Source organism: Dipodomys merriami, unplaced genomic scaffold (assembly GCF_024711535.1).
Source record: "Dipodomys merriami isolate MVZ:Mamm:240054 unplaced genomic scaffold, mDipMer1.0.p SCAF_11, whole genome shotgun sequence".
NCBI lineage: Eukaryota > Metazoa > Chordata > Mammalia > Rodentia > Heteromyidae > Dipodomys > Dipodomys merriami.
In genome coordinates, this window is record NW_027202382.1 from 4,513,544 (window position 1) to 4,530,575 (window position 17,032).

General features: G+C 34.9%; 1 protein-coding gene across 1 annotated transcript in view; it reads left to right on the forward strand.

The window, feature by feature from the left end:
• Positions 1-17,032, forward strand: part of Focad (focadhesin) — a 279,696-nt gene that overhangs the window by 161,694 nt on the left and 100,970 nt on the right. Inside the window, exons 16-18 of the mRNA XM_070007985.1 lie at positions 4,505-4,639; positions 10,805-10,855; positions 11,955-12,038. Coding sequence (XP_069864086.1) covers positions 4,505-4,639; positions 10,805-10,855; positions 11,955-12,038 — 270 coding nt within the window. The remainder of the gene's footprint in view (positions 1-4,504; positions 4,640-10,804; positions 10,856-11,954; positions 12,039-17,032) is intronic.

Consider the following 17,032-nt stretch of genomic DNA (forward strand, 5'->3'; position numbering starts at 1 on the left):
TACTAAGTAAACAACACTTCCAGGATGCTAGTTTTTATGTGGACATGTCTCAGTTCTAATTCCTTACCGTCTATAGGTAAAGATCCTATCTTCTATTTTTTAAACAGAAACTGTTAGGTTGCAAAAGCTGAAAATTCTTTTTAGTGCTTGTATTCACAATGCAAATTATTTCCTTATATGATTTTTTTCTGACACCCAACAACAACCCTTACCCCTTGCTTTTCAGCTCAGCTGTCTATAGAAATTTCTATTAAAAAAATCATTTTGACTGTGGCACATCTCACTGCTTTAAGAACAAATGAGTCCCTCCCTCCGCCCCCTGAAAACAGAGTAGTCATTGGGTAATAAGCAACAGAATCAGAATAAACCAGTAAAAGTCAAACTAATTTGATACCATTTGACAGATTATGCTGATCAAATACACCATACCTAAAGTTTAGAAGATTTTTATTGTAGCTGACTGATGATGGTTTGACTTAAGGTCTAGATTTTAAGTTGTAGATTGGAAAAACAGCAACTTCTTACTTATATTTAAGACCATGCTTTAGGGCTGGGATTCTGGCATATTTTCTCATGGTTTATAGAGAAAGTACCATTTTAGGTATTGGTTTTCAAACTTTCTGGGAAGAAGATGCAATTTTTTTCCTAGGGCTTGAACTCAGGGCCTGGCTACTCTCCCTGAGCTTCTTTTTGCTAGCACACTACCACTTGAGCTAAAACTACTAGGGCTAGGAAGATGGCTCAGTGGTAGAGTGCTTGCCTTGCATGCATGAGACCCTGGGTTTGATTCCTTAGTACCACATAAGAAGAAAAAGCCAGAAGTGGAGCTATGGCTCAAATGGTGGGGCGCTAGCCTTGAGCAGAAGAGCTGAGGGACAGCACCCAGGCCCAGAGTTAAGACCCCATGACCACCACCAACAACAACAAAAATACTAAATCTTTGCAAAGACTTGGAGGATATATCCTTTTACCCGCTCAGAGAAGAACAGAACTTCCTTTGTATTGCTGTAATTGATGGCCAAAGGTCTTTTTTTTTTATTGTCCCACCAAATACATTGGAGACAATGGAGGTTTTTTTTTTTTTCTTTTGGCAGTGTGAGGCATACCTTGTCTTTACATGTAGAAGTTTTCAAATGACAAAGGTATTGTTGACCAATCTCATATCTGAATTGTAGTTTTCTTTTCTATAGGGTATTTCTCTCTGAGAGGTCTTCTAGTAATTCCAGCTAATCATATCTTAACATACCTTAAACTGAGCTCCTATACTCTATCTCTTATGGACTGGAAATGTGTTTCTTCTTCCTTTTTTCACATGTATATAATTCATCTATATATGATAAATTATATATATTCATATATATATATATATATATATATATATATATATATATAATTAATTCACTCAGATCTGTAAGGCCTCAAATACCTCACTTTCCAACTCATTGCCCTAGTTCTTTTAATTCTTTTATTCTCCATCTGAAATTTCTTTCCATCCCTGTGTTCCAATGCCCTCAGTACTTGGTAAATGCTGCTTATATTTTATGTACTTATTATCATGCTGGGTGAGTATGAAATAAGTATCAGTAAACATTATCTTTAAGAGCTTAACATCTAGTTGAGAGACAATTTCGTTACAAGAAAATAGTGAACAATCCTGGACAATATATAATTAAATGCTAAATTAGATGGCACCATGTTTTAAGTGTTAGAAGTTTGAGGAAAGAAATGAATGAAATAAGAATTGCATTTTAAGAAAAAAAGTATGTCTTGAAACAACATAAGTTGAAATTAGCCATTGAAAGAGAGGAGTAAGAAGGATAAATTAGTGACTTTACTGAGAATAACATTTGGGAAAAACTTTGGAAATTGTTTGTAAGTTAGGATGAGTTAAAAAAATTAGAAATGAGATGGAGGGAAACACAGAGAGGGTGGTTATCTATTTTGACCTTTAAAATTACTACATGACTCAGGTAGGTTTTTATTATTATTATTATTACTATTATTGTATCTTTTTCAACTGAAATAACTAGAATTGTCATTTATTTTTAATTCTGCTACTCTGTAACTCACCAGCTGTTCATGCCTTTTGTGATACAATATGGTGTATGTGTGTGTGGTGTGAAAGAATGAGAGAGAGAGTGAGAGAGAGAGAGAGAGGGAAGGAGGGAGGGAGGGAGGGAAGGAGGGAAAGAGAGAGAGAGAGAAATTAATTGCTTGATTGGTTTAGGAGTACCATGTCCTTGAAGTGTTTCTGTGTAATTTTTCTCCTACCTTTCCCAGGTCTATTCTCAAGACTTACCATGTCTTATATACCCTCTCTGAAGATGGTCCCTAGGCACTGACATTTCTTTTTTCTCTAGATCTCACTTGGTACTGTTTTATTTTTATGTACCCTTTTGTTTTCTAATAGTATAGAGGGTCATACATTTCTATTTTTTTCCTGTAAATCAATAAATTCTTTGGAGGGTTAGACTGTGTTTCAGATTTTATTTTTTATGGACTTGCTGCTGAAGATTTTAAAAAGTGAAACCCCATTTGTCTGTAATACCAGAGTTCTTTTATATACAATATGCCTATCATCATTCCTGGCTTATAGGACCTTTTTTAGTAAATGTTAGTGGAACTCAAACAATGTAGTAGATTTTAGATCAAGCCCATTTCCCACGCCCCCTTCTATTCATGGAAAGCAGAAATTATAATTTTAAAAAACCCCAAATCCAACTTTATTAAAACTTTTTCCTGCTGTCTTTTCCTTTGGACTTCTCCTTAATCCATATCCTTTAAGTATAAGTCATTTATTTTTGACATCTCTTTACTTACTATTTCATGAAGTTTTTTAAATAATTTGTTTTTGTTGATAGAGATAAATTATACATATTAATTGCAGCTTAAGAGAAGAAATTGGATTGTTTGAAAGATTAACCCTGGTTAAACTTTATCTAATTGATGCACGTTACCACTCTTCCTGACTGAGTTTTAAAACTTTAATAAAATATTCATCACTAAAAGAAATCATCTGTTGTAGCTGGAATTGAACTTAAGAGAGTCATTTGAGTATCTCTAAAACCAAATACTAAAATGACTAGGAATAGTGGGTTAAGGAAACTGGGCCAAGTTTAAAGTGGCATAACATTTTTGTTTTAGATTTATTTGTAATATTTAACATCTTCTTAAAATGACTTTTAAAACTCTTAAATTATTATGTTAAATAACAAAGCTATTCTCTTCCCTCCTTTAAAGGCTTGTAAGGTGAATGAATTTTGTGTTGCTTGACTTATATATTTTAATATCCTAATTTTCTATATAGCAGCAAGTTTCAGCAAGACTAAAAACTATAAGAACTATGTCTTGCTTTAGAAATGTGCTGTTTATCTTATCATTTTTCTTTCAGGGAGTGGTTCTTCATATATATATATATATATGTATTTGAAGAATACATACTCTCACATATTCTAGAATATATATTTCAGAGTTTATTTATTTATTTTTTTGTCTGTTGTGGGCCTTAACTCTGGGCCTGGGCACTGTCCCTGAGCTCTTCAGCTCAAGGCTAGTGCTCTACCACTTGAGCCACAGCGCCACTTCTGGGTTTTTTCTGCTTATGTGGTACTGAGGAATTGAACTCAGGGCTTCATGCATGCAAGGCAAGCACTCTAAAACTGAGCCACCTTCCCAGCCCCTAGAGTTTATTTTATATGTATGCAAGCTTGTGTGTGCAGGTTATGTGTTAGAGAGACAGAGACAGACAGTGACTGAGATAGAGAAGAAAAGAAAGAGAAAGATTTTTATTGAAATGAAAAAATACCTGAGTAAAATGAAGAAAGAAGGATTTATCATTTTTATTTTTGGTTCATAGTTTCAGAGGTTTCCGCCCATGCTGTTTGTCTTCATTGCAGAACATCATGGCTGCAAAGGTGTGATGGAGCTGAACTGCTCTGCTTGTGGCAGCTAGCAAGAGAGAAAAAGACAGATAGACAAGACAGACAAACAGAAAGAGAAACAGAGAAAAAAAAACTGAGACAGACACAGAGAGAGATTGAGGAAACTGGGACAAGCTATATCCTTCAAAGACATATCCCAGGGATTCCTTCAACTAGTACACATCTCCTGATAGCCCATTTATCTATGAACTTATCAATGAATTAATCCATTGATGAAGTTAGTACTCTCATGATCTAGTCACTTCCAGTAGGTCCATTAGAATGTGAGTCATGGGGAGATACTTCATATTTAAGTGATAACAGATACAAAGGGAGAACAAGGAGAGAAAGAAAGAATTATGTATTTCAGTTATCAGAGGAAAAGAAATTGTGTGAGGTAAGGCTGGATCTTCATGTATGTTGATGTAAAAATTGCTTTGTAGTGGTAGCACCATGTCAAATCTAAACTTCTGGGAATCTTTTTGTTCTTTTCTGTTTCTTTATACTATAAAAGCTATTACTCTTTGATATTGGTATATGAGTTAAAGTTTTGCTAGCTATTGACTTTGAAAATGTGTTCACAGGTTGTTTGTATCCGCTCTACTTGGAATGCTCTCTCTCCAAAGTTGAGTTGTGACACCAGACCTCTCATTTTGAAGACCCTGAGTGAATTGTTCTCTCTCGTTCCTTCCTTAACAGTCAATACATCTGAGTATGAGGTATGCCTTATGGAGCTCAACAGATGGTCTGTTTTTACATTGGAAAGTCATGTGAAACAGTAACTACTTTAGGAAAAATATACAGTCCTTTTCATTTTTATTTTTTTCAGGATCTAGTTTCATAGACCAGATTGACCTTGAGCTTGTTTGGATTCCAGTGTGTCTCAGTTTGAGCCAAGTATGGACTCAAAATCATGATGCTCCTTCCATAGTCACCTGAATGATGGGATTATAAGCACTCACCACTCTGCAATTTTTTGGGTGTGTGTATAGTGGCTACCTTCCCCCTACTTAGGTAGAGTTAGACTTGAACTTTTATCCTCTTGACTTAGTAGCTAACCTTATAAGTTCTGTGTCTTTATATGTATTTATTTATATAAAGGACCTAAAACATGTATTATGAGAATTTTTAAAGATTTTTTTAAGTCAGAATGTTAGAAAAGTAACAATTGTAAAATAATAGCATTAATAATATAAACAGCTTAAAATCATTTTGTTAATGTTCTAAGTTTACAAAATAAACAAATAAGACATTAATAAAAGCAGGATATATTTTCTTATTTTACAAATAATGAGTTCAAGTATGTGGTAGAAGATTCTTTGTTTCTTAGATTATTATGTAAGTTGGGCACTGGTGGCTCACACCTGTAATCCTAGCTACTCAGGAGACTGAGATCTGAGGATTGTGGTTTGAAGACAGCCTGGGCAGGAAAGTCCAAGACTCTTTTTTTTTTGGCTAGTCCTGGGGCTTGAACTCAGGGCCTGAATTCTGTCCTTGAACCTCTCTGTGCTCAAGGCTAGCGCTCTACCACTTGAGCTACAGTGCCACTAAGTCCAAGACTCTTATCTCCAATTAGCCATCAAAAAGCTGGAAGTAGAGCTGTGACTCAAGTGGTAGAGTGCTAGCCTTAACCACAAAAGCTCAAGGATAGGTCCCCATACCCTGAGTTCAGGTCCTAGACCCTGAGTTCAAACCAGAGGACTGGTGTGCACAGTGCATGTACATGCACAAATAAACTCTCTCTCTCTCTCTCTCTTTCTCTCTCTCTCTCTCTCTTTCTCTCACTCTCTCTTTCACACACACATGCATGCACACACACACACACACACACACACACACACACACACACACACACACACACACTAATCTTGCCTCAAGTCTATGTTATATTCTTTTCTGTAGCCCCAGGAGGCTTAAAAATTATCCTCTGTTCTCTTTGGGTATAGCACTGGCCCCAGACTAGAATGAGATTTGAATGTCAAAATTGGAGCAGTAACTCGAGTGGTAGAAAGCCAGAATTGAACAAAAAGGCTAAGGGATGTTGTTCAGGCTCTGAGCTCAAACCTTGGTATGGGCACATGCATATGTGCACACACACAGATATTTATATACATATATATTACATATATAGGTACACATGTGTGTGTGTGTGTGTGTGTATATATATATATATATATATATATATATATATGTATGTATACACACTTACGTAGAGTTGGCATAGCCAAGTAAACCTTATTATGTTACACAAGCTAGTCTCAAACTGGAGCTTCATACCTCTGTCTCCTCAATGTTGGGATTACAGGTGTGTACTACCACACTTAGCAAGACTCATATTACTGCTAACAGTTTTTTTTTTTTCCATTAGCAACTTCTTTGAATGAAACAAAGGATAGAGAATTCCATTTATTTTTCTACATTTGTAAACCATGTTCTCTTCCATGTTCATCTTACTTGCTTTCCTTCAAAATACGGTAATTGATTTTCTCTTGGAGTCTTGCTAAACTTACTATTTGATTTAGTGCTTTAGGGACTTCGATAAACCACCATATCATAAGATTCAAGTAGTAATCCTTTAAATGTTTTAGATATGATTAGATCAAATAATACGACCATGCTACTAATCATTCTAAATGCTGCATAAGGAATAAAAACAAATACGTTCTTTCTGAAGTGAAGATATCAGTGCCTGACACAAAGTGCGTATTCATAAATAGTTATTGAGTGAACAACTGAATCAATGCCCAGTACTTTGAGTTTTTCTTATATTTAGGCTTTTGTTTTAAGGTAGTAAGAAAAGAATCAATTTGTGACTCCTAGAATATTTAGCACACCAACAGTTTTTTTTTTTTTTGTTTTTTTTTGGGGGGGGGGTCTGGTCGTGGGGCCTGAACTCTGGGCCTGGACGCTGTCCCTCAGCTCTTCAGCTCAAGGCAATAGCGCTCTACCACTTGAGCCACAGTGCCACTTCCGGCTTTTTTCTTTTTGCTTATGTGGTGCTGAGGAATCGAACCCAGGGCCTCAGGCATGTAAGGCAAGCACTCTACCACTTAGCCACCTTCCCAGCTCCCTACCAACAGTTTTTTTTTAATGGCTATAGTTTATGGTTACTAGTTTTTTTTTTTAAAAAAATTATAGTCAAGATGATATACAGAGGGGTTACAGTTACATAAGTAAGGTAATGATTACATTTCTTGTCTAACTTGTTACCCCTTCCCTCATTTTTCTCCCTCTTTCTCTCCCCCTTTTCCCCCCACCCAAGTTGTACAAATCATTTGCAACATATTGTCTTGTGAGTATTACTGTTGTGTAGGTTCCCCCTTTGTCCTTTGTCTCACCATTTTGTTGTACCCCTTCCCTTTCCTGGTTCAGATAAATGTATATACAATACCCAGGGTACCAAAATTGAATGCAAGTGACAACAGGGGATAAACCATTGAGGGAAAATAACACAAAAGAAAAAAGAAAGTAGTATATTGAGAACAACAACAAATAAGAAAAACCTCTTGTGTCCATGTCTTGGAGTTCTTTTCACTTAGCATTATCTTATATGGTCATATGTACATAGCTATTGAGCTATTCTGCTCATCTGCTAAGATTATACTAGATGTATACTAATTATTACAAATAAGGGAGATCATGGAACTTATGTTTCTTTGGGTCTGGCTTACTTCACTTAATATGACTTTTCCCCAAGTCCTTCCATTTCCTTACAAATGGGCGGTATCATTCTTTCTGATGGAAGCATAGAATTATAAAAGCTAAAGCCATTTCCTCTAAATTCAGGAATGAGACAAGGATGTCTGCTCGCCACTCTTCAATATAGTACTAGAATGCCTAGCTAGAGCAATAAGGCAAGATGCAAACATAAAGGGGATCCAAATAGTGAAAGATGAAGTAAAACTCTCACTCTTTGCAGATGACCTGATCCTGTATTTAAAGAATCCCATAGACTCCACTCCAAGTTACTTGAGGCTGATCTGAAACTTTGGCAGTGTAGCAGGGTATAAAATTAACCCTCAAAAATCAATGGATTTTCTGTATGCCAATAATGAGAAGAGTGTGGCTGAAATCAGGAAAGCAACTCCTTTCGTAATAGACCCACAAAAAATAAAATACCTAGGAATTAATTTAACCAAAGAAGTGAAGGGCCTCCATGATGAAAACCTTAAAAACCTGAAAAAGGAAATTAAAGTAGAACTAAGGAAGTGGGTTCTCCCATGCTCCTGGATTGGGAGAATTAACATCATGAAAATGGCAATAATGCCAAAGGCTATATACAAATTCAATGCAATACCCATCAATATCCCACCCTCATTCTTCAATGAAATAGAAGAAGCAATCCAAAAACTCATATGGAACAATAAAAGACCCTAAATAGCAAAAACAATCCATAGCAGAAAGAGCAGTGCTGGAGGAATACTAATACCAAACTTCAAACTCTATTACAAAGCTATAGTAATCAAAACAGCTTGGTACTGGCACAAGAACAGACCTGAGGACTAAAGGAATAGAACTGAAGACCCAGAAATGAACCCACAGACCAATGTCCACCCCAGCTTCAATAAGGGAGCCAAAAAAAAACCAGGAAACTAGGTTTTATATTGTTAGATAGCCTATAGGACTGCAGACAAGGAACTAAGACTAAAGGGTATATTGTGTGTATTTATTTATTTTCAAGAGATGAAATCCTAGACCTTTATGTTACTTGTATTTTGTTACTTGAATTATTCAGATTTTATTCCAGGTTAGCTTATGTTGTATGTGGTTTTATTTTTGTTTTTTTAGGTTTTCATATCCACAGTTGTGATTTGTTTTTCTTTTAGATTTATATGTTTTTTGGTTTATCTTTGTGTTGTATACTATATTTTTGTTTTATTTTTGTGTTCTATAATTAAGATTCTTCTATTACCCAAATCAACTGCTTCAGGACAGTGGTTCTTCATCAGTTTCCTTGCAATCACAGGGGTCTCTTCCTTCAGTGACAGTAATCCCCACAGAAGCAGTAGTGATGTGTGGAGAGACCCTCATTCACTTTGTTTTTCCTTCCTTTTGTCTGTCTTTCCATCCTTCTCTCTTCTATAAGTGTTTAAATAATTTTTTTCATTGCTTGGAGTTTGTTAAATTTAGTTTTCTCAAAGCATTTCTTAAGTCATTTGTATCTCTAGTCATTTTGATGTTTTATATTCACCTTAAATGAAGTTCAACCTTTTTATGCCAAATCAGTGTTTTTTTCCAGTTTACCTTCTCTGTGATGCCGTGTACGAGCACTCCAGAAAAATGAAACTATGTGCTTGAAAACTTCTGTACTGCATTTCTTTTTTTAAAATTTTGTTCCTTTTGTCTAGATTTCCTTTCCTTTTCATCTCTGATTTTAAATTGTTTTAAGAAATAATTGTTTTAACTTGTCCTAACCGTTAAGTAAGCAGAAATCTATTTCTTCTAAATTCCTTTATAGTGTTGTAAGCTTTATTTTTATATTATACTAGGAATATATGCAGAAATTATTTCTCTCAGTAGAGTATAAACATGTTGAAATTAGAGTCCATGATTCAATTGCACTGTATTTTTTAATTGCTTTGCACAATGCTTTGAACGTTTATTCATTGACTTGGAATGTATTGAGTAAAACTGTACCAGCCCTTAGAGAACTAGAATAGCAGATACTACTTTTGAATTCCAATTAATTTCCTGGCACTCTACTAATTATTATTATTTTCCTAATTATTATATTATTTGTAAGTTTTAATATGAAGGCCTTATTTTTTGTTTTGTAGCCAAAGAAACTACTGAGATTTTTTTGCCAGCTGTATTTTGTTATTAGCCAATATTTATAGAATATCTGCTGTGTATCAGGCAAGCATCCAACCAATATTATAGTTACCAAATAAAATCTGTTATCTGAACTCAGGACTTTCTAGCTACATAGCCAATTCTACCTTTATACTATTTGGGACAGTTTCTGTCTTCCAGAAACCCAAATGTTCAATGAGATAGACTGAAGCAATGATAATTAAAGTAACGTTTAATGGGTACAGATAATCAAATGTCAAGGAGAATGAGGTAGAAGAAGTGACAAACATTTTGGGAAGAAATAAGAAAACCTTATTTTGTTGGTGCTGTTAGACTAGGAACTTTTGCAATTAATATAATGTTTCTGTTCATGGAATTTTGATGAGTACATACACAAAGACAAAGGAGACATAGGAGAGCCATATATGATTTTAAAATATAAAAATTTAGAACTGGCTATCATGAACAGGGTGTTGAGTATTGGATAGCTTTCACGTTTTCACAATTATTTGTTCAATATTTTTACCTTTTAAGGAACTATTCTGGGCTCCGTGATCAAAGTCCTTGACATGGAGATGAAAATGTAGTAAGGAATGTGCAATCTAGCAGAGTAATCATGCCAGATGTTAAGTATGGCATATATAGCATGGGCACTTGGAGAAAGGCAAATTCTTCTGGATAGGGGATTAAGAATGGTGCCATCTAATAGTGACTTTGTTTCAGAACTTGAGGATTAGAAAATATTTCAGCTTCTATGAAGGGTAAACAAAGGAGGAGGCTGCAATGCTTGATAAGAAATGTACTCATTATCTTGCCCATGTAACCCCTCTGTACAGTATGTGTTCACAATAAAAAAAATAAAAAAATAAAATATTTCAGCTTCTAGATTCAATAATCCTAAAAATCACAGTGTATTTCAGTTATCCATGTATTTAGATGATGAATCTGTTTCTGAGTACTCTTAACTAATAAGTGATGGATAAATACAAGTTGAATCAACTATTGGTTGCTATAATTTTAAAAGTAGTCTATTTTTCACTATCCTCAACTTTATCTTTCTTCTGAAACCTTTGTGTTTCTTGGTTTTTCAGAATTTCAAAGTTCAAGCCCTCAGCTTCCTCTGGACCCACACTCAGAGCAAGGTATTTTCCCTGAGGGTCGGAGAGTCCCAGTGAATCGTGACACTGAGAAAAGAACTGTGAAATGAAACAATTAAAAAAATATATAAGTTGCAGTGATAGCTTCTTAATTTCAAAAGTGTCATTATTAGCAAGTTTGTATCTCAAAATTCTCAATTCATGCCATTAGTCTACATGATGTAAATCATCTACATGTGGATGATATAAATGACCAAGTTGTGAATGCCTGATGAATGTATATATTTTATATTTAATATTATTTTAAATTTGACAGATGTTAAGAGGGATTGATAACATTGTCTCACTTTTTTTTATTTGCCTGTCCTGGGGCTTGAACTCAGGGCCTGGGCACCGTCCCTGAGCCTCTTTGTGCTCAAGGCTAGAGCTCTATCACTTGAGCCGTAGTACCACTTAGGGCTTATGGACTTGGCTGCCCAAGATGGCTTTGTACCTCAATCCTCAGATCTCAGCCTCCTGAGTAGCAAGGATTACTGGCATCTGGGGTTCTCACATTTTTAATATGGTCCTTCCCTTTTCTACTTTGCTAACTTTCCTACCAAACAAATAAAGAAGTCTTATGCCAGTTTTAGCTGTCATTTTTAATGAAAGAGTATAGAAAAGGATGTTTGTGATGTTATCCTTCACTAATGTATGGGTTAACTAGAGTCCTAGTTATCAGGTGGAGAACAAGAATTGAAATTCAGGTTGTCACTCTCTCAATCCTCATATTTCTTTCACTAAACCATACTACTACCTTGATACCTGAGGAATTCTTGGTTACTCATACTTTGTGTCCAAATTAGGATAAAAGCTTAGTGTTTCTGATGCTTTTGGCCAATGATGGTTCTTAGAAAAATATTTTTATGTCAATAATTTTTTGCAGTTGCTCTTATTATTATTATTATTGTGTGTATGTTTTGTTTTACTCTTCCCTTTATTTGACATAAGAAATTTGATTTCTCTTTTGAAATTGCTAGTGTCACTTTGGCTTCAGCAAGACTTGAATAATATTTCCTAGTACTATCTGTGGAACCTTGAGATTGGGGGAGATTTTCTCTCTCATATTTAATAGGTACTGCGTTTGTTTCATTTTACTCTCCAGGACCCAGTTATAGCCAATGCTGCCTACAAATCTCTGTCCCACTTTAGTGCAGGAGAGCACACCATTCTTCACCTTCCTGAAAAGGTAGGCACTGCTTCTTTCTTGCTATTGCCTCTTCACTTTCTTGGGGCTTATGACTTTATCTCTTAGAAGATCTTTGCCTGATTAAATATAGAGATAATTCTAAATAGCTTTACCATATAACATAAGAATTGATGTTATTTATTTAATTGATAAAAAGTATATGGGTCTTAAGCTTTATAGATAATGAATTTAGATCTCTTTGAAATAGATGGAAGACAGCTATGATAAAAAGAAGTTGTCTTAAGGTGACTGGGTTTATGGCTTGCTTAGTCTGACTGCCTTCACTGCTGTAGGACCCATTTGCTGCCAAATTAGCACACTATCTTGGACTTCAAATACAAATCAAGCCTGTGTAGACAAGATTTTCTACCAGCTGTGCAGCCAAAAGATTTTTACTTGTGATAAACAGCAAGTGATATATGATTTTAAAAGACTGCTATTTATTAACAGAGTGTGAAATGATATATAGCTTAACCATACTGGAGGAAGAAAGAATCATTACCTCTGTGGGTTAGTACATCATATACCATAACTTTGGTTTGAAAAATAAAGTTTATTATTTTAGTTTTTTAACTAAACATGCTACCCACCTAATACAACCAACTTTACAGTATTAGAGTATGTTAAGAAGTTCAATGTCTGATTTCACACATAGTTCAACTAATAATTTTACCACATCCATATGCATGTTTAGTGAGTGTCTTTAGGGCAGATGTGCCATTGCATGAAACCATGTGGGACATTACCCACTCATTGTCCTAAAGCTCAAATGAAAGTCTTGTCAATTGCTCAGTCATCAAAATGAGTTTGCCTTTTTTTTTTCTAGATTAGGTTTCTAGAGAGATTAGATATCAGTATGAACTTGGGAAACTTACATTTTCTAAATTGATCTGCAGCCACCATATAAAGGGAACTGAAGATGGATTCTTGTGCTAACAAATCCTAAATAAAGCAGGATCTCCTGTACTATTGAAGACTTATAAAGTCTTCATTGGTCAGCTTGTACAATGATTAAAAATGTGCTGTGTCACATAGCATGCAGACTGCACTATGTCTCTCAATATCCATGGCTGCTTTATAAAATAAAAAGGGGAAAAGAACAAGTGAATTTGATGTGCAGACTCTTACCCTCTCTGCCCTTATGGAAAGCCTGTCTCCTTTTTGGGAAAAGCACTGTTTCCAACACCGAAGCATTCATTTTTATCACAGTTTTCATTTTGGCTTTTTGAATACCCAAAGACTAAAGATCCATAAAATGACTTGGCTTCATTTCCCAAACAAGTCCACAAAGGCTAAGGATACCGCCAGTTAGCGCTCCACTGCTGTTTGTGTGTGTTGGCAGTGAAAAGAAACTCAAGTTCACTTTTAATACAAGTGCATTTCCCAGTGTTTTCAAACTCCCTGCCACATAGAGACTTCTGTAATATAAAATATTAAGATACCTCTTTGTTATCAAAGATTATTCATTCTGCACCAGGGGTAATTGGCTTACTCCCAACATCTAAGATTACTGTATACTTTTCCAGTGAAATTACATCCACATTCTTTGTTTCCACGTCTGGCAACAGGTGAAACAAACTGATGAGCCCACTCAGAATTTCAAGTAGAATTTAGAAAGAAAACAAAAACACTCACATTTTGACAAACCAGGCTACTTTTGCAATTACAATTCAGCTACTTTTATAAGTCCTACTTCAAATGTAAACAAATATACAAATTAAAAAATATTTTTGATGAATTTATAACTTGTTGAAAGTTAACATGCAAAACAAAAGTAGTGAGAGCAGGGATAGTCAGGTGTGACAACGATGATGTAAAGTTGAGGGAAACTAGATAGTAGAGCCTTAGGAAGGGATTGGATCACCTAATTTTTTAACTTGGCATTCTTGTCACTGTCTTGATATTAGGAAATTCTATGGGACTGAGATGTAATACACACTTAGCACTTAATTTGGTTTCATTGGATATATACTAAGCATTAGACCCTATCTTATGAGATAGGGATGTTGAAGGAATGAAAATGTTTTGATTGTTAACAGTATCACTGTTAATCTCTTAAAATGCAAATCTAAATTTGGTTAAGTTTGGGTATACTTTTTTGAAGACCATGTCAATCTAATGTTGAAAAATAGGTGAGAATGATTTTTCCCTTTTTGTTTGCATCTCTTCTGTTTTTTTTAAAGCTATTATCATTTTCTTTTGCCTTCTTTAGCACTTGCCCTGCCCCCTCAAAAAAGGAAAAAATAATCAACCAACAAAAACAATATAGAATTGTTTATTTGATAAAAGAATCAGTAATGGATAAACATTTAGGTAAGGGGCATTGTTCCACCTCTCTGAATTAAATTCATTGAAAATATTCAACTATTGAAAAATTAAACTTTTTATTATACAGATCTTAAGATAGATTGTTTTGCTGATTTTTGGAGTTAATTTTAGAAGCAATATAAAAGAACTCATTATGCATTCAGGGTGGGTATAAATATGGCATAACCCGTTTGGCTCTGATTTAAGTGAATGTCACTGCATTCATCAGAAGCTGTTTCTCTTTTTAACTGAATTTATGCAGATACTTGACTTGTTCCAAATTAAAATCCTCTATTTATGCACAGTCTCTTGGATTTTCATAGGTTATACACACAGAAAGGTAGTTGAAAGGTTATCTGGCATAAGCTTTCTGGTATCCAATTTCAAGCAGATTTTAAAAGTAATTTGTCATTTACTTTTAGAAAAATTGGCTTTCTTTTTTAAAAATTTTATTTTATTGTAAAGATGCTTACAGAGGGATTACAGTTAAATGAGTAAGACAATGAGTACATTTCTTGTTGAGCATTGTTACCCCTTCCCTTCCTTGGTGTTGTCCCATTATCCCTTCCCTCCCACACCTCCCTCACTCCTCCCCTCCCCCCACCCGAAGTTATAAAATTCATTTCCAATATACTGTCTTGTGGGTATAACTGTTGCAGTGGGTCATCCTGTGTCCTTGTTTCAGTGTTTTGTTATTCCCCTTCCCCTCCCCCAATTGGACAAATGTATATACAAGATGCAGGGTACCAAAATCAAGTACAGTGATAACAGAGTATATACCATGGGGGGAAGAACATAAAAAGGAAGCAAAAATGATCACATAGTATTTTAAAAACAACAACAAAGAAAGACCTCTTGTGTCTATATCTTGGGGTTCATTTCACTTACCATCATCTTATATGGTCATATGATATAACTTTTGAGCTTTTCTGCTCATCTGATAAAATTATCCTAGACGTATCCTAATTATTGCAAATGAGAGAAACCATGGAACCTATATTCCTTTGGGCCTGGCTTACTTCACTTAATGATTTTTTTCCAAGGCTTTTCATTTTCTAAAAAATGGGACAGTGTCATTCTCAATATTGAGATTCTGCCTTGCCCCAGTTAGAATGGCTATAATCAAGAAATCTAATAACAACAGATGCTGGAGGGGATGTGGCCAAAAGGGAACCCTACTGCACTGTTGGTTGGAGTGTAAACTTGTTCAACCCCTTGGAAAGCAGTATGGAGGTTCCTCAAAAGACTCCTCATAGAACTCCCCTATGACCCAGCAGTTCTGGACATTTACCCAAATGATCACCAACAAGGCCATACTAAACCATTATTTACCATAGCTAAGATATGGATCCAACCCAGATGCCCCTCAGTAGATGAATCAAGAAAATGTTCTATCTATCTATCTATCTATCTATCTATCTATCTATCTATCTATCTATCTATCTATCTATCTATCTATCTATCTATCTACACACACAATGGAATTCTATTTGTCCATCAGAAAGAAAAAACTGGCTTTCTATTTAAGGTCTTTTCAGTAAAACTTGGTTATAATTTAAGGGCTTTGTTCCTGTTGCCTCTGTGTGTGTGTGTGTGTGTGTGTGTGTGTGTGTGTGTGTGTGTGTGTGTGTGTGTGTGTGTGTGTGTGTGTGTGTGTATTATATGTTTTAGCACTTAATGGAATATAATTGCTAAAAGTTTATAACTTCAACAAGTAATTTTTTGATATAATTTATATTGATTTTCCCTAATTGAGCTTATTTGGTTCACAACTAAGGGCAAAGACTAGTGTTAGCCCAGGGAAGCTGAAACAAATAAGTCTTTAATAAGCAGAGGAGGATCTGAATAGGTCATAATGGAATAATAATAGAATTGTAATATGAAACACAATAGAACCAAGTGCTAGTAAGAACTAAGTACTAGGAAAATCAACTCCCCTTTGAGGAAAAAATTTAAAGAGCTAATGTTACCAGTATAAATAGGTAGCTTTTATCATCTGTATTCATAGTTATTAATATCATCTATATTGAAGTTAAGCACATTTGTAATTGTGTGATAATATTTATGTATATGTGAGATACAGACATACTTTATATTTTACAACAGACATATTAATATAAGGACTCAGTTATGTAAGAGTTGTCACAGTTTTTTATTTTGGTACACTTTGTATTGTATATAAGTTTATCTGATTTGGGGAAGGGAAGGGGAATCATAGAAATTGTGAGACCAAGGACAAAGGGTAAACCAATGCAACAGTGATACTCACAAGCCACTACATTGGAAATGAACTTTATAACTTGGAGGGGAGGAGATTCGGGTGAGAGGAATAGCAGGAGAAAACAAGGAAGGGGGTAACAATGCTTGACAAGAATTGTACTCATTTCCTTATTCATGTACCTGTAAAATCTCTGTGCATCACCTTTACAATAAAAAAATAGAATTTGGACAACATACTGTTGAGAAATGAATCAATTTCCTTTACCCTCAATCTGGTAACTTTTTAATTTTTTCTTTTCAAAATCATTCAACTAGCATGTATTAAATTTACAAAGATTTTTGTTGTGATATTTCCATACACAGGAAGGTTTTTGACCCATTTTGAGTGAAGTTTTATCTAGTTGCATCTATTATATGTGGACATCCAGTTTTCCAAACATCATTTATTGAAGAGGCTGTCTTTTTTC